Source organism: Beta vulgaris, chromosome 6 (assembly GCF_026745355.1).
Source record: "Beta vulgaris subsp. vulgaris cultivar EL10 chromosome 6, EL10.2, whole genome shotgun sequence".
In the NCBI taxonomy this organism is placed as follows: Eukaryota; Viridiplantae; Streptophyta; class Magnoliopsida; order Caryophyllales; family Amaranthaceae; genus Beta; species Beta vulgaris.
Window position 1 is genome coordinate 61,499,151 of NC_079207.1, and position 19,839 is coordinate 61,518,989.

Genomic DNA, 19,839 nt, shown 5'->3' on the forward strand with positions numbered 1-19,839 from the left:
AATTACACTTGGATTTTCTAAAGTTGGTTGTATGCTTTAGGGAAGGCTTCTTTCTCACTTCCCTAGATGTTCTTTGTGTCAGCCTCTCCAATCTACTTGTTATATCTCTCAGCTTATTAGTGTTTTAGTTTTTATATCACTAGAAAACAAAGTTAACCCACTTTGTTACTCATTCCTTAAAATTGGTTTTTTGTATTTGTCATCTTTTCTATATTTGGATAGTTATGCACAAATTAGTAATGTGATCTCATATTCAAGTTACAATGTAATCTAGTTGTGAAAGCAGCTGAAGGAGTTCGTGAATATGCTTTGCTGATTTTTAGACTTCATGACATAAGATTGTGCTCGTATTTATGATGCAATAGGGCACCTATTTATACTCCCACTAAAGAAAACCGCAAAAAAATCGCGTTCTCGATAGGTGCGGGCGCACCAGACCTCAGGTGCGGGCGCACCTGAGTCTTCTGCCTCAATGTGTGAAAAATCCTCCGTAGAAGAGGTGCGGGCGCACCACTGCTTGGTGCGGGCGCACCACTGTTTGGTGCGGGCGCACCTGACCGGGCGGGACGAAACAATTTTGTCCGTTCTTCGTAAAACAATCATAACTTTCTCGTTTCTCACCAGAATTGGACATATGACCTATCGTTGGAAAGCTCTCGGAACAAGCTATCACCTCCAATTTATATCACCTCAAAATCATTTATAGATTGAAAGATATGTGCATCCAAAGTCACCCTTATGTCCCAAATGACGTTTTCCTTCTACACAACCTCATCTCCACACCCATACACCTCCATGAGCTTCATATCACGCCATATACCCAACACTTTGCGCCTTGGTGGTGATGTTGGTTGTTCTTTGTTTTAGTTAAGTTAATTGTTTTTCAAAATAATTAATTAAATCAGAACGAACTAGAACAAGACACATGTGCAATTAACACATTCTCCTGGTCATCAACCTGTTTCAGCAAATCATGATTCAAAATGAGCAGATAATGCTAAAAGGTTGGATTATTAAAAAAAAAATTATTTAAAGGTGGGGTTATTTTGAACGAATGATCCAAAGGTCGGATTATTAGAAGGATTTTTTAACAAGAATAATACAAACTTTTGTCCGTTCTCTCGCAATAATACAAACTTTTGGTTATTTTTCAATAACAAACTTTTGATCAAAATTTCTCCAGTAGATCAGCAATATCGATTTTTAACTTGCTTGTTGTAGGAGGTAACAAGTTGAGGTGGTTCAGGTGGAGGCGGGGTTGAGGAAGGAGGGAGAAAGAAGAAACATCATTTTGTATTTTTTTTGACATGTTTTACTGTTTACAAGTCAACTTGACCTACTGGAAGAATTTTGATGTAGAGTTTGTATTATTAAAAAATAATCAAAAGTTTGTATTATTGCGAGAGAACGTGCAAAAATTTGTATTATTTTAGTTGAATAATTCTTATTAGAATCAAATTTTCCTATTTCTTTTATACTACATCCGTTTCACAATACATGCACCATTTCTATTTTGGAAATCGTTTATGAACCAAACTTTGATAATCTTACTCTCACCATTATTAAGAAAAAACATAGTCAAGTATGATCTTGTTGAATTCGTCTCAACGAGGATTCCAAATACTTTTTGCAGCAAGAAGTATTATTAATGTACAAAGAAGCGTATTGGAGTATGTGCAAAAGCAAATGTTGCATGCATTGTGAAACAGAGATATTAATTTTTAAGAGTTATATTAACTATTGAGTGACAATATAATTATGTCCGCTAGTATGTGAGGTATGAGAAAAGTTTTAAGTAATTTTGTAAACCATTTACCTAAATTAAAAATTAAGCACTCTTGTAAAGAGGAACCAAATTCCAAAATGGACAATGGGGTAACTTTTAGGGGCTGAGGTATTAGAACTGGTGGCCTACCCAATTGAGAATATTCACAAGTAATAACCAAATTAAATATATAAAAGATATAAACAAAAAGTACACAAAAAAATTTAACATGAAAATCCGATAATCGAGAGAACCCCTCATGTAACAGCCCGAATTTTGCCGACTAGCTTACAGAAGGTTAAGTACAGCGGGAGAGACTCTAGTCGGGATAACACGAACTATTACCATCACACTCACCGAAATACATCGGAGAGTGTGGAACTCAATTCCCAATTCTATTCAATTAAAATTAACTATTACAACAAAGCCCTGATTCTCAAACTCTGTTATAATAAATTTCTACAGAAAATCCGGCAGAGTTCCCTTTGAAAATAGGACAACTCTAAAGCGAGAAATAATATGAACCTGTTTACAATTTCAATTTATAAAGTATTTTCGAATCCTAAAACTCAACAATCTGAACGCTTTTGTGGAGAAACAACCAATAGAGAATCAGAAGCATTAACGACTCTTAGAAATATCAAATTGAAATTTAATAATTAACAACTAACTGTTACAAAGTCAAGCGTCCTCACCTCGAAAACAGATACAACGCCACAAGTAATCTTCCAATAGATAATAGCTTTAACTCCTAAAAGAACAACTCTGGCTCCAACCTAAAACATTTAAGAAAACTGCCACCCACCAAGTGACAGGCCACAAAAATGACAATAGCATCTCATTCTAGCCTTAAAATTCAATCTCTTTTAGAAAGTGTAATCCCCCGTAAATTTATGAATTTTATAAATATATTTTAATGTATAGTTATTTATATTTAAATATAATTTAGTATTGAAATGATTCATTTCTTTACAGGTTGGCTATTTGAAAGTCAGAGAAATTATTTTAATGATTTAAAGAATTAAAATATTTTGTTTAGGCATGCTTTAAAAATATTTGAAATACTAAAAACTTTTTTGGATGGGCATGAGGAATCCAAACACTATTTAGGAAAAGGACTCCTAGTTGGGTATGGAGATCCAAACACTAATTTTATTCATCATTAAACTCTATTTGAGCCTAATCACCTTTTCCTAATCCAACAAAAGATAACATATATAAACCCCACAAACCCCCATATATTTCCCACACAAGTATTTTCTTTCTCCTTATTCTCCAGAATTTTCGGACTTCCTATTTCTTTTTCTCTCTCACGTTTTTCTTCTTTCTTCTCTCTCAAGGTTTTTCTTCTCCTCCTCCTCGACGACCGCCGGCGTGTTTCTCTCTCTTCCTTTGGTTTGTTTAATATCTTCCTCCTCAAGTTTTCTTCAATGCAAAGTTTATGTTTTGAAGATTTGTTTTAATATGATTATGTTTAAAGAATATAGTTTGATGATTCTTTTTACGAATCTAAGATTATATAATTTATGTATTGAAGAAAAAAAAAATTTAAGATTTACTTATTATATTCATATTGAATTTTAATTATCAAACCATGGATTTTTAGGGTTTCTAAGGTTGAAAAATTAGAGTAGACTATTATAGTTTATGGAATTGATTATTCCTATGATTTTAAATATGTTTAAGTATGTTTGAAAAGAGTTTTAATACGATATATGCTGCTGGAAATTTTGGTAACACACTTATTGTGGTTTCAAAGCATTAATGTATTGATTTTTAACGGTTTTTGGTGACTAGTATAGTGGTATTATACTAGGGGCACTAAAAGTGAAAGATTTATTGGTTAAGAGGATTTTAAACACTTTTTATAAGGTTTTGAAATATTTTAAAGTTGTTAGAAATTTATATAGTATTGATTTGTGGTTATGCTGATTATTATTAGGCGGAGAATTCGTTGTAGTTTTAAGGTTATGAAAGTGGTCACCCGATTTGTCTACACAAGGTACGTACATACCTATGTGTTGATGCTCTTAGTATCATGATTTTAAGGATGAGAATCATGTAGTATCATATATAGGAACTATTTTGAGTTCATATATGATTTCTATTGTATTGAATTTATGTATTTGTGCCGTTGTGTGAAACATGCTGATTATGAGACTATATGATGTTTGTATGGGATTGATGTAAGCATATGGTTAGAAACTTTACTTTATTAATTCACATGGGGAATTATATATATATACAAGAAAATGCAATATCAACGACGGGTTCATGCCGTTGTTGATAAGTAAAAAACCGTCGTTGTCAAAGGCACCGACGACCAACAGTCGTTGATTGACAGTATTGCATTGGTGGTTGCTGATTTAGGGATCAACGACCATCTAGCCGTCAGTGCCTTTATCAACAACGGTTTTATTACTCATCAGAGACTTCCCCGCAGCCTGTCGTTAATAATATGTCACCTACTATTTAGATTTGTCGCTAAAACAATGCTGATTTTTAACAACCGTTAAATCAACGACCGCTGGTAACAGTCGTTGTTTTACCGACGTCTTTTAACAGTCGTGGACTTAGCGTCTATTAAAAACCGTCGCTAACACTAGCCGTCGTTGCCTTATAATATCGTGGCAAAATTACTTTATTGTACAACGACTATTTAGCCGTCGTTGTTTCAATGTTTAGCCGTCGTTGTTTTTTTAATTACATTAATTTAATTTATATAATAATGCTCCAAATTATAATTAAACATGTACCTGCACGGCTGCACCTAAATATACTACATTAAGCCTATTCCTCCACCGCCTCTATCGCATTCAATATTTTGAACTAAAAAATATGCAATTTTAATACATATTACAAAAAGTGTAGATACTTATATAATTACATGAAATAGATTTGATTTATGTACACAAAATACATCCAAGTGTCGAGAAATAAAGTTGAAGACGGGTTCTACAAAAATATATATCGACAAATCTAGAAAGTAATAAGCTAGATGCCGATAAATATAGACACTAAATGTCTATAGTCAGACAAACTACCTAGATTAAATATATATACGCAAAATAGATCCCGTTGTCGGAAAATAAAGTAGAAGTCGAGTTTCAAAAAAATATACCGACAAATCTAAAAACAAAGCTAGATGCCGAAAATATAGACACTAAATGCATATATATAGTTAGACTAACTATGTAGAAACTATAAGTTAGTAACCTAGTTGCCGAAACCAAACAAACTACACTGTCGAGGGTGTCTCTGTAGCACTAATGACACCACCAAACCCTGGGTCATCTTCTGGTCTGCATTGTGGAGGGGCCTTTATTGTAACCTGAGAACATGTGGCCGGAATTAGACATGTTCCACATCATTTCCTGTAGGAGGGCCCAGTTTGACTCTTCCAGCTGTGCCACGACATTTGCCTCCACTTCTTCGATCCGTGCGACGACCTTTGCCTCCACCCGCGCCTCAAACTGAGAAAAAGGGACGGCTCATATGGTTGTGAAAAGCCATCTCCTCGCCTAAATGAAGAGTTGTAGTACAAATGATCTCCCTAACCCAACCCCTGTACTTTTCCACTATTCCTCCCACAAACTGTCTTTCAATACAACAAATCAGGATCGGTTGTGACCCCTGAGTGATACAATCATCCAACTTCATGTTGTAGTTCTCTTGCATTTGGTTAAATAATGTATGTACTCATATTCATGCATTTTCAAGTAAAAACAACTATGTGACACATCAAATATACTTGCGTTGCTTGGTTTTAACTTACCTATATTTTTTATTTTCATTCAAAACTACTATTAAACACATGAAACAAAGTATATATATGACGTTTGACGTGTTTATAACTTAAACTAACTCAAAACTACTAATATTCATTCATTTTCAAGTAGAATAGCCTAAATTGGGCTAAAATGAGCTATATTTGTGTAACACCCCGATAATTCTCTCTTTCTAGAAAATACTTTTATAATAAACCTTAGAAAATTACCTAGGCATTATCGCCCGTGTGATAACGTATCGGCTTACTCAGAATTTTGCTGCGGAAAACAATTTACTAAGAACCAACTTTATTAAAACTCACTAAATAAAAGACAAGTGTTTGAAACTAAAACACACCAACTTAAATAAACCACAAACTGAAATAAAGATGTTCCTACGAAAACAGAACTTAAACTATGCTAGGTATATGAATAGTCTCTCCATTCCAGATTCCCAATGAGATGCATCTGCGAACCTGTAATGTCAATGCAATACTAACTCTGCTCACTAGAAGGATCATCACAGGATCAATAGGCAAAGTCATGATCACACACACAAACAAACATGTAATCGGCAAAGCTGAGTACTACATATCAGGCATAAATAATCCTAAACATTATACTACATAAATAACATGCAGGGATAAATAATAATATAAGCATATAATAATCTGCAGACAACTTTTACTGAACTAGACTCTAAACGTTATTTCTTCCTTTAAATGGAATAGTTATTGGACGAGTTAACTTATCTAAAAATATGAAATATGGGAGCTACCACATATTCCAAAAATGACCTGCGATATCGAGGAACCTTTGAACTGAAAGAGGGATGGTGATAAATCCATTCCAAGAAGAACCCATTGCACGCTCACCATGCATTCCAACCCTTAGTGTCCAACTCTAGACGTGCACAGTCTAAAGTCTATAACTTATTCTCATTGCACTTTACATTAATTACATTTTATTACTTGTGTTGACACAACCCAGCAAGTAACACATAATTAATAACCAAACAGTCATAACAGAATTTCTTTTATCTTCAGATTAACAAGTGATCACAACTTATCAACCAAGACTCCTTTAACTTCCTTTTTATACTTTACTAACTTACTTGTTGAACCTAGACAACAATAAACTTTACCTTTATATAGGCATAACTAATACATGATTCACTTTAACTTATATTAATCCACTCACGAATTAATAAAAAACTAACTTAACATGCTTGCATCAAACATTTCATACAAACATTTATAATCTGATAACATAATCACTTCTAGATCACATGTTGCACATGGCACATAACATGTAAAATAAATTCCAGCATCCACATATATGAACAAACAAGTTCCTATACATGATACTAATATTAAAGTACTCTTAGAGCATACTTCTAAATCACATAGCACGTAGATAATGTACGTACCTTGAATACACTAGCCTGTAGGCCACTTTTAAGACGTTAAAAAGTCTCCTGCGACGTAATCTCCGCCTAGACAGTAAAATTATGAAAATTAATAACTTGAACCAAAAATTACAGCAGCCTTAAAACGATTAAAACCCCCTTAAAACACGTTTTAAAATCGTTTTTAAGTACTAAACTTACGTTATTTTTAATTCCTAGTATAGTATTACTATTCTAGCAATTAAAAATCCTTAAAAACACCATAAATCATTCATTTCTGAAATTATAGCACTTATAAAATATAATAACCATCCTCAAAACATATAAAACGTATTTAAAATTACTTACTAAATAGATCTCATACTTTATAATATATAACTTTAGTTTTTAGAAATTAAAAACCCTAAAAACTCTTATTTCTATAATTACAACCAAAAATAAACTCAACATAATAAATCTGAAATTTATTATAATAATAATCATGATGACCACAAATATATACATAAATAAAACAGTACTTTAATTCGCAAATATGATAAATAATAATAAATAAAACTAGTCTTTTAATGGAATCTTAGGAAGGAAGAAAGAAAATAACCAACAATAAGGAGGGAAGGAGGCGCCGGACAGCAACAGCCACAGCAGGGGACCGGCGGTCGACGATTCTTGGCTCTTGGAAAAGATTTGTGACGTTTCTTGTTGAACAAGAAACGTTACTTGAAGAAGAAGAAACGAATTTTTGAGAGAGAAATCAAGAAAGACGCACGAACAAGGAGAGAGAAAAAGTCGAGTAGAGGGAGAGAGAATGACGTGAGAATTGGAAAAATAATGTGTAGCGTGAAAATATTTTGGGGTTTTAGGATATTTATATAAAGGCTTCCCTTTATGGGCTTAGGAAAAGAGATTACAATTAATGAAACTTGATGACTAATAAGATGGGCTATTTAAGACTTTAGTCATCAAATGACTCTTTCCCTTTTTATCCTTTTTTGGATTTTCGATTCCATTAAACTTCCTTTTTAACATACCTTTAATATTTAAAACTTTTATTAAAACATGCTTAATGAAAATATTTCTAATTTTATTAAGCTATGAAAAATAATTTCATTTGACTTTGAAAATAGTCAACCCTTTTTAAATAGTCAAATCATTTCCGAAACTCATTTGGATTTAAATATAACTACATAAATACTGAAAATATTTATGAAAATTCTTTAAAATTGTGGGGGATTACAATTTGGTTCTACCTTACTTGCCTATATTTTATAATTTCAATCAAAACTACTATATATTAAACACATGAAACAAAGCATATATATGATGTTTGAGGTGTTTACATCTTTAACTAACTTAAAACTATTCATATTCATTTGTTTTCAAGTAAAATGGCCTAAAAGGGCTATATTTGGTTCTATCTTGCCTATATTTTGCATTTTCAATAAAAACTACTATTAAACACATGAAAAAAGTATATATATGATGTTTGAGGTGTTTATAACTTAAACTAACTTAAAACTACTCATATTCATTCGTTTTCAAGCAATATGGGCTAGAATGGGCTAAATGACCTAAATTGTACTCACACTTCAAAGATACTATTCTAGATGCTTTTTCCAACATAGACATGGAGCTCCCTTCGTACAACGGTTCCTCCGAAGCCTTTATAGGTCAAGAAATACCTTTGCTTTATGATAAGGCTCCTCCTCCATTCCACTAGGCTCTTCAACATTAGACGGTTTCGGGTTATAACGAATAGCATCAAAAACCATTTCACGGTATGGATTGAAGATTTGTTTTAATATGATTATGTTTAAAGATTATAGCATCGAAAACCATGAGAATTCCAACCGTAGTAATCAGGTATAAATCCCTTGTTATACAAATGCACTTTAACCGTCTCTACGTCATGCATAAGTCTGTTCTTGCATTCCAGACACGGGCATCTAACTTCATCCTTACCTAGGTTTTCGGGATTTACTTTGCACAAATCAATGAATTCATCAAACCCCCTCAAGAACTCGGGCCTCAAGGTACGTCCATTTTCATATACTCAAATCTATCATACATCCACCAACGCTCCTTCCGTTTCAAGGTGACCAATTATATAACTCTAAACCATTTCAATCACAATAGTCATTAACAACCCACATACATACGTACAATTAAAACATTTATGTGAAATTCATATAGATTCAAAATGATGTAAAAAGGTCCTTATCACTCCAGCCTAACCCATTCTTGCAAGTCTAACCCCACTAGTGAATGTATGCCAACTATTCGCTTCTACGTAAAATCCGACAGCATTTCTCATGAGTTCTCCAAGTACACAATGTGAGCTTTGTAAAATCTTACATATTTACACAGAGAACATCATTGAGAAACAACATCACCGAATATTACATATAATTGAAAAAAAGGCATACATTAACCACCTAAGTGAGATCAAACGTCCAAGAACAATCCCAATCAGGGACTATTCAAGGTATGCCCTTAATGACTATACCTTGAACGGGTATCTAGGCACATGATGATGCAAACATATTTCTTCAAATACTTAAATTAAATTTATAACATTATCTAAACTTTTTCCACAAAAACAAATATGTCAAAATATAATATAAACATTTCAAATAGTGTAAACTAAATAAAGGAATGTGCAATAAATTAATTATTGTGATAATAATATACTCCCTCCATTTTCTAAAGATCTTCCCTCTTTCCGTTTAAGTGCGTTTCCAAAAGATCTTCTCTCTTTTACTTTATTCCTCATTTGGAAATTCTTTTTCCCTTTTTACCCTCTCATGTCCCTATCATATGGTCCACCATTACATTATTAATTCAATTTTAGTCCCTATCTCTCTCCTACTTTAACCCTTTTTTATTTATTTATTTATCTTAACCCCTTTCTCTCTCCTACTTTACCCACCCACACCTCACATAAATGGATCCTCCTTGGTATCTGTAGGAACAGTAACAAGGAAGATATTTAGGAAACGGAGGTAGTAGTCTTTAACTTTTATAACCTTTTATAAATGAACCATTATATAGATTATTGTGGTAAATATATAGTAACTTAAACTTATACAATTAAAGTAACTTAAACTTTAAAGTAGTATAAAATAATAAATTAAAGCGTATTTAGCGGCGGCAGGACAGTCCGGCGACAAAGAGAAAGTGGCAGAGAGACGGCACAATGTGACGGCAAGGAGACAGTGGTGTTTGGCCACCTACATTCACAAAGCCGAATGAGGGTTTTACTGAGTGCCAAAAATTCAAAAAAATAATTAATGAGTAGGGTTTAGAAGTTAGTTTGAAATTTTTGATAGCAAAGGATTCTTACAAATGTTCTTCTACCAAAAAAAGTTGTTGAAATCTCATTTAATCAATTATAATTATTGCTAAATTTAGTTGGACGTTGTGAGATAAAACCTAGTCCCTTTGTTCAAACTCCAATTTCCAACAATAACGCGATCAAGTCCTATAACAAAGAGAAATAAATCATTTTGTGGAAATCAATTGTGGACGACCCTAATATCATAACAAAAAAAAACAGATTAGAGATTTGAGGGGGAAGAGGCTAAGTGAAGATTAAATAAAGGGTTTACTAACTCAAAGATTAGAGGGAGTGAAAGACGGTGTAACAAGCATGAATGCCGGGTAAATTAAGGGAAGAGTTTTCAGGATGTGAAGTTACAAGTTTGACCTCAATGTAAGGGAGAGAAAGGGATGTAGATAAAAAAGGCATGAGGAGAAGAGTGGAATTTCGGGAGGAGAGACTGACGAGGTCAGAGAGAGAGAAAGAGAGGAGTTTGGGAGGGTGGATTTGAGGTGGGTACTTAGGGTTTTGTGGGAGAGGGTTGATTGGAGGGTGGTGGTTGATATATAGGTTGGTGTGGTTGTCCTTGTGATGGTGGGGGAAGGCAATGGTGTTGCCATGGTGTAGAGAGATTTTAGTATGAAATGGAATGTGGAAGATAAATGTTGAGGATAATGGCCTAATAAACATTAGTAAATATAAATAACCATTTCTCAAGAAATTAATCCAACTTACTTTGTTAATAGAAAACATTCCACAAATCTAGATGACAATCTATATTGGGGAAAAGTCATAGAACATAAGTAGGATAGCCTCCTAATAGAATATCTTAACAAGTAAACTTGGGAACTCATGACATAGATAATTGATTTCAATTTTAATAAACTGACTTTGCAAATAACATAAGTAAAATCGAAATAAGAACCAAGACTAGATTATTAAACAACATTAACCAAACTTAACTTTTAAATTATACTCCTTTGGTCAACAACATGCTGATTTAATTTACAAAACATCATTTAGTAAAGTTGGAAAATCAACACCACAATAACAACAATAAGAAGCCATCATGAACAACAACAATATAAGAGCACAATAGCATCATTAACTCCAAAAATTTCAATTCAATAACAACAACAACAACAACAGCAATAACAGCAACAGAACAACCAAGAACAAATTAAACAACCAACAACAACAAACAACAACAAACAACAACAAACAACAAACAACAACATCGACATGAAGCGTATTTACGGGTTCAGGATTTCAGATATGGGGGTCCAAATAAAATCAAATAAACAAAGCTCGTAGATGAATAGTAAATTTCAATTTAATAAATGAAACTTTAAGCAATGCTAAACTCTTGATTATCATTTTTCACACTCTTAACATTCTATCAATATCATAAATTTACGACTAATTCGAAAGACAAAAGTAGTATGATACAACTAGATAATATAACACCAAATTATATAAAGAAGTTTTTTTAACTTAAGAAGCTCCACTAGTGTTGAAACTAGAGCTGGCCACGGGCCGTGCTGGGCCTGACCACGGGCCAGGCCCGCGGGCTGAAGTGGAATACGGGCCGGGCCGGGCCGGGCCCGTGGCCCATCAAACTCGTGCCGTGCCGGGCTGGGCTGAAATTGTGGGAAACTTGTCCATGGCCCGGCCCGGCCCACGGGCCTGGCGGGCCGGGCTCGTGCTCACCGCGGGCCTGGTCCAAAAATCACAGTTTTTGGAAAAAAAAAATTACAAGGCCCACGGGCTCGTGTCGGGCCCGGGCCGAAATCTAAAATCTCCAAACGTGCAAGGCCCACGGCCCATGTTATGGCCAGCGGGCCGGGCCGGGCCCATAGCGGGCTCGGGCCGGGCTCGGGCAGCCCACGGGCCAGCCCGGCCCATGGCCACCTTTAGTTGAAACTCTGAATTCTGTTACAAAAAAAAAGCAGCTATATGTGGTTTCTCTAATTGCTTCATGTTCATCAAAAGAAGTAAGTAGAGAAAAAACATAAGGTTTTTCTTTTGTTTTCTCAGCATCCAATTTTCATTAAAAATTCTAGTAATCGTAGGCAAATATACAGTACTGAATTAAAGGCAACATCTTTGTTAAAAAAAATCAAATTCAAATCCAACAGAAAGATAGATGATGATAAATAAAAGTTCGATTAGGTTAAAATGCATCAAACTAAAAGAAAAAATTGAAAGCTGAAACGAAATTCGAGGAAACGTGAAATTGAAGAGAGAGATAAGGTAAGGATTGGATTGAGGAGGTGAGAGATAGATGAATCCTATGAGAGAAATGAAGAGCGTTGTAATAATGATGGATTTTGTAGAAAAAAAATGAATGGAAGAAGACGAGCACGCGGCGACAGACTCACAAATGAAGGAGAGAATTACGGTGGACTCACGAACGAATGAGAGAATTACGGTGCTACAACGGCCAGCGTACAGTGGTGCGTGTTGGCCACCTATATCCCAAAAACCCAATTTTTAGGGTTTGATGTGTAACAAAAGTTCTAAAAAATAAAATAAATATGAAGCTTTAGAAATTACCGGCGACAAGGAGAGCAAAATGGTCGTGTCGCCGGTCGTTGGACTAGCCTGAAGAGGACGAGCCTCAATCTCAGAAGTTGCGAAGGTCGATGAGATGTAAGAGATATGTTTATTATAATACTGAGGACACCGATGACTTCGAAGATGAGGTTTTCACTCCAGAACTATACAAGAAATCAAAGGATAAAACTGATGATGTTTCATCTTAGATATTTATTTATGTATTTATGTTTTGAGATTAATGTTTGATAATTTGTCCAGCAGTGGTTAAATTTAGTTCATAGTACCTTTCCCTTGTTTAAGGAATAATATAGTATTATGGTTTAGGAAAATTATTATAAGCATCTTTTGAGAAATAAAGACAAATATTTATTTATTCGAGTGAACAAGAATTTATTTTGCGAACGCGAATGGAAATATTATTTTCTATTTGTTGTGATTGAATTCTTATTTGTTGATCTCCACATGTGTATTCTTGATGTGAATTTTTTTCATAAATGATTATGTGGTTGATGATAAGTATTTTGTTGTCTTGTTGTAACTTCTTGAGAAATTGTTTGTTGATGCGGTCTTGTATGATCAAATCACATGTTGCATTCTTAGATAATGGCATGTAAGTTATGTATTGAAGGCCAAAGTAGAGTTACAATAATTTCAGGTCGCGTAATAGAATGGCTAGCAACAATAACGACTTAGCTACTGCTATTCGCCTCTTGGCAGAGAAACTGACTCAGAAAAGAGCTTAGCGTCCCGATTCTCCTGGGGACATGTTTGAGAGGCTAGCCAAGGTTAAACCATTATTCTTTAAGGGGCAAGCTGATCCTACCTTCTTAGAGAATTAGAATAGGGAATTTGAAAAGATCTTTGGGGCTGTGAACTATCTTGAGGGTATGACAGTAGGTTAAGCTTTTTTGTACCTAAAAGATGAGGCTGATTTGTGGTGGAGATAAAATGGGGCCAGACTAAGTGTTGTGAAAGGTTTTAATTGGAATTCTTTTGTTATTGCCATAAGGGGGAAGTTTTACCCTGCATTTATGAGGAAACAGAAGGCCCAATAGTTTATCATCCTTAGTAGGTTTTGGGACTACTGGTCTCTTCACTAGTAAAAGAATAGTTTTCGAAGAGTATCGTCCATAGATAATGGTGGCTATTGATTTATGTTTCTTACTCTTCAATTTTTATGTCAGTATAGGCACTAGTAGAACATCGTTGATTTGTGTTTGCTAAATTACGTTGCACAACTGAGAAAACGATGCAGACGTCTAGGGGCGCATCATTTGTGTCGGACACAAGGGAAACCGTTGCAAATTATGCTTTAAGTGCGTTAGCCGCATATTCGACTCACAAAACTCAAGCAAATGGGTACTGTAATAGAGTCATGCGTGTTGGATCTATTCAATGTTTCACGCAAATCACAAAAGCTAAAGATAATAAATGAACAAAGGATGTGCGTCGATGGTTTCTAATGTTCGACGCAAATTGTTGTATCCCACCATCTGTGTCGGACACTCTGCCCATCTGACCCAAGCATGTGATTTGTATCGAATGGTCGTGAGTCGTGACATGTGATACAAATGGCTCGTTTCTATAATTTGCATCGGATTGACTAAGCTCATCCGATGCAAATCCTAGGCCCAATCCTTCTATTTTTCACGACCCCTAACTATTCAATCCATTATTCCAACTCCCACTCTCACGCACACTCTCTATCTCTCCTACGAATTTGTCCCCTATTATTGTCGTCGACTTTTGCGGCAAATATCTTGTCGCCGTCGACTTCTCCGATAATCTCTTCTCGTTAGCAAATCTTCTCTCAACCGCGTCGCTGAACTATGCCTCTTCGTCTTGGTGCACTCTCACACTCTCTCTCATTATCTTCGATTCGACAGTCCGTCGACTTCTTCGGCAATCTCCTGCTGCACCGTCGAGTGACGCTCACCGTTTAGTCAACACCTCACCGTTGCTTTCGCAACACTTCTCCCGCCATCGAATTCTCCGGCAATGTATGTCTTGCTTTTTATTAACACTTTTTTCACTGCATATTAAATGTTGCTTGATTTTCAGCTTTGTTTTTTTTCTTTCATTAGTTAGTAAATGTTTGAAACTTTTTTATTGCATTATGTGGATCTCATTCTTGGGTCGGTTACTGCCCAACTACACCTGCTTTATGTGAAAAAGTATATGAATTGCTGGATTTCTTTAGCCAAAATTGTCTACAACTACCTAATATATATATCACTTTTCATAAACAACTACCTAATATAAATTTTTTCTTATACAACTGCCTAAGTTAACAATTCCGTCAACGTAACACTACCAAAGACGTTAATTTTTTAAATTTTCGTCACATGGGGCCCAACTTTTCTAATTTCCCAACCAATTTTACTGCATTTCTACTTTCCTCACATGGGGCCCATTAAACTTACCTTTGATTACCTTTTTTTGGCTTTTCACATTCATCCTCTAACTGTAAGTGTTCCACTTCTCACTCATCATCTTCAATTCTCACCCACCTTACTGTAATTCTTTCATCATCAATTACCATCTTCCTGAAAAAGGCTTCCCATTGTCGTTTCTGCTTCTGTCAGCATCGTCCTTTTTTAGAAGTACTTTTGTGGTCCAAAGAGCAGAATAAATGGGAAGAAAGAAGGGGCAAATTGCAAATAAAGCATCAATTGGAGGTGTAGAAAGGTATCTCACTGTTCTCTCACTCATACTGTATATGTAAAAAGTTGTGGTAATTGTTTATTTGCATTGAAATTTGAGTAACCCTAGTTGAATGATTAACCCAGAAATATATTGAATTAGTTTAGTTTTTACTTGCTAATGCAATGTTTAATGGGCCATGTTTATATTAAAATAATTCTAGGGTTTGTCATTGCAATGTGAACTGTGTAAATGTGTTTTTTTAGTTTTTATATTATACTGAATTTGGGGATGCTGAAATTGAGTGAATCTTTTAATTTTTAGGGTACCACCACTGTATGTTGATATGAATATCTGGTTTGGGGGAAAATTTTTAGAAATTAATGGGGAAACTCATCAGTATGCGCCTGTGGAATTTAATGGGGCAAGAGGTGTCCTATTCAGGGAATGAAACTTCAATGTTGGACTTCAACACCATTAGCAGTTTAAGAAAAGTTGTAGTGAAGCAAATGCAATATGCAGGGCAACATTTGGCCAAGTTCAATGTATGGTTTATGCGGAAGGGAAAAACATTGAGTGATGTGAGAGTGAAGATTGAAGGGGAGAGGGAAATTAATTTGCTGGTTGATAGTACAGATAGATGGAATAGGGTTACTGCTGTGTTTTGGAGGAGCCTATTGTGTTAACAGGCCAGAATCAAGGAGCAAATATGTGAGTTGGGCTCCAACTAGAAGGCAGGTTTAAGTACCAAGCTTAGTACCTCCAACAAGGAGCCTAAGTATAACTATACCAACTAATCAACCAAAAACACCCTTTTAAGTCACATATTCAGTCAAAACAAAGTTGAAGGAGCCAAAGACTGAGGTTGGTTCAAGCCCTATAAGAAGAGCAACTAGGCTTAAATCAAGTAACCCTAGTAAAAGTGATGAGGGGGTTTTGCCTATAATCAAAGCCCAATTTTATTCTAAGGTCACTAAACCAATATCACCGCCAAGAGTCCCTTCCTTTGTAACTGGTTCTTTTACCATCATCTCAGCATCTTCTCCAAAACCTAAACATTCAACTAATCCTCATCATCTACTGTTGCCTTAGCATTGACTCCCCCAAAACTTACAGCTTCAAGTTCATCCTCCCCTCTAAAAAGAAGCACACCTATAGTCAAGACAGTTGCAAGTGAGGGTAGATTGGACTTAGAAAAAACTGAGAAAAAGCCAGGTCCAAAAAAGAAAAAAGTGGTTATACCTAAACCCAAAAAGAGAACTCTATCAGATGAGGAAGGGGAAGGCTCTAGTGATAGTGAGTTTTCAGATTTAGATGTCTAGTTTGAACCTGAAAAAGAGGTTGAGGATGTTGGGGAGGTGTTCACGGCAGCTTTAGGTGGTAATATCACTAAGAAAGTTGCAGCAGTAGGTGGTGTTAAGACAAGAAGTCAAGCATATTTGGAAACACAAAAGTCCAAGGAGAAGGCTGTTGAGGAAGAGTGTGACATAAACTTAATTGAGGAGCATGAGTATGATTTTGATGAGCTGAGGAGTTTACAAGGGTCTGATGAGGAAGTGGATCCATACCCTACATTCAACACAGAAGTTGATTTCAAGAAGAGAATCAACTTGACAAAGTGGCTAAAGTGCAGGGATGTTTATGTACTTAGAAAAGCACTTAGGTTTCATGCTATTGACAACATTTATGACTACTATTTACTTCACAATTCTTCTAAGAGACTGACAGCTCATTGCAAGTATAAGTGTAGCTGCCCATAGGTCAAGTTGCATGGGAAGATTGTGAAGTGTGTATGTGTGATGATGAAGATAAGTGTAAGGTGTATGCAATGAGTTTGCAAGAGAGATCACAATGCAAATAAAAAGTCTTAACCTTGAGCATACTTGTGTTCATGTTGATGCAAATAGTAAGGTGTCATCTCAGTGGTTGGCAAAGAAGTATATAAATAACTTCAGAGATGACCAAGGTGAGAGGCTAAAAAAATTCATACATAAGGTGTTCAATGACACAGAGATCACAATTGGGTACCATAGAGCTTGGTTTGCAAGGGCTAGGGCTAAGCTAAGCATATATGGTGATGCATCTGATCAGTACAAGAGGGTGTATGATTATGCTTGTGCAATCCTGAAATATAACCTTGGATCATCAGCCCTTGTATTAGTGACTCGAGCACAAAATCCACCTCCAACATTTCAGAGAATGTATGTGTGCATGGAAGCTTGTAAGCTAGCTTAGGATTTACAGAGGGAAGCATACCTCTCATTGGTATTGATGGATGTCATCTCAAGGGAGCATACCCTGGCATGATATTGGCAGCAATGGCTAAGGATGGTAACAACAATATATTTCCAGTGGCATGGGCTGTTGTTGAGGTTGAAGATAAGCAAAGTTGAAGATGGTTCTTGGAGCTTTTGATCAATGACATAGGATTCCACAATGGAGAGGGCTTGATTGTTATGTCTGACAGACAAAAGTGAGCAATTAAACTTCCTTGTTTAGCCTAATGTTGTTACTTTATATATTTTGTTGACCTGTTTCTAACTTATTGTTGCAAGGGATTAATTGATGCTGTTGAAACAGTTTGCCCAAATACTGAGGTCAGATTTTGTGTAAGACACATTTGGGCAAACTTCAAGCTTCAATTTTCTGGTACAACATTCAAAGAGTCATTTTGGAGAGCAGCTAGGACAAGTTCAAGGGTTAGTCTTTATGTGTTAAGTGTAGTTCATATATAGTATATTTATTCTTTATAATTGTATTGATTAGGTTATTGGTTGGTTGAATGTTGTTGGTTGTTGGTTGTTGGTTGTTATTAGTTTACTTTCATAGCTGAAATGGAGGCTATCAAGTTCCTCTCCCAAGATGCCTATAACTACTTAGTTGAAATTCCTCCCAAATATTGGGCTAGATATGCCTTCCTTATTAGGTTAAAATCCAATTTGTCGCTTAACAACCTTTGTGAGACTTTCAACTCAGCAATCAAGGAAGCAAGGGACAAACCAATCATCACATTCCTTGAATGGATAAGAAGGTATGTGATGAAGAGAAATACAAAGAAATGGGATGGGGTTCAAAGGTATATTGGAGGTTTATGCCTTTTGTTGAACAGGTTTTCAGTTAGGTGAAAGAAGAAGCTAAGCAGTGTGTGATGGTGCCTTCCAGAGTGGGGGAGTGGGAAGTTGATTACGAGCATGATACATTTGTAGTTAACTTAAGAGATAGGTCTTGTTCATGTAACAAGTGGGATATGACAGGGATTCCTTGCATACATGCATATGCTTGCACACTCAGAATTAGGGGAAAACCAGAGGACTATGTAGACCCCTTTCATAGCAAAGAGAAGTATATGCAAGCATATGGTCCATATATAAAACCTATGCCTGAAATGAAGCAATGGGAAGCCACTGAATTCCCTCATCCATTACCTCCACCAGTCAGGAAAATGCCAGGCAGACCTTCTCCTAAGAAAAGAAAAAAAGAAGCAGATGAAATATAAGACAAGCAAAACACTTATATTAAGAGGCCTAAGAGACAGAACCAGTGTGGTAATTGTGGTCAGTTGGGCCACTACAGGACCAAGTGCAACAACCCTCCAGCTCCTCCAAAGGAGAAATTGAAGGGAGATAGACCATTTAAAATGGATCCTTGGATAGTTGCTCAAAGGGGTAGAAAGGAGGCCAAAGTAACAAGGAAGGTAATGTACTTACCATAGATTTTGTTTATATTATTATTTTCTGAACATGAGTGTGTTTGATATGTTTATGTATTGTGTTAGGTTTATGAAGCTGAATGTATTAGTAACCCCATGGGCATGGAACATCAATGTGGCCCAAGTAGCCGAGTTCAACCAAACACCAACTCCCTCCCACCTTGGACACAAAGCAGCCAAAGATCAAATCAACTACAAGCTGGACAACAGAATTGGAAGAAGCACCCAAGTAAAGAGAAGCAACAAGAGAAAAAATGCTCACAAGTTGCTGCCAAAAACGGACCTGTCAAGAAGCCTAAACTTGAAAAAATTGTAAAGAGGCCTGCTAAAAAGCCTGCTTGGCAAGTGTAATTTGATTTTTGTAAAAGAATGGTTGAGTAGTTCCTAATGTTTTGGCGTAAAATACTGAAACAGTTTAGTAGGTACACCATTTATTTTGTGCCAAATATGTTTTGGCTACTGTTGGATTAAGAACATAACTTAATGTAATGTATGTTAGCCTCTACATTTAGAGTAACTTTTAGCATTAACAGGCTCATGATCCTATTGTGTTGTTGGTTTTCTTTGAGAGTAATGTACACAAAAATGCAAATTCACAATTAAAGCTTTTCACAGGAATAACTTAGTAGTTTTCATTGAAGACAAAGAAACCATTACAACAACAACAACAAC

At 35.5% G+C, this 19,839-nt stretch overlaps 1 protein-coding gene across 1 annotated transcript; it reads left to right on the forward strand.

Moving 5' to 3' along the window:
* Positions 1-17,309: 17,309 nt before the first annotated feature.
* Positions 17,310-18,954, forward strand: LOC125498502 (uncharacterized). Its single transcript, XM_048646723.1, has 5 exons — positions 17,310-17,679; positions 17,775-17,830; positions 18,014-18,157; positions 18,275-18,489; positions 18,621-18,954. Exons 1-5 carry the CDS (start codon positions 17,310-17,312, stop codon positions 18,952-18,954), a joined length of 1,119 nt encoding a protein of 372 aa, XP_048502680.1.
* Positions 18,955-19,839: the final 885 nt, after the last annotated feature.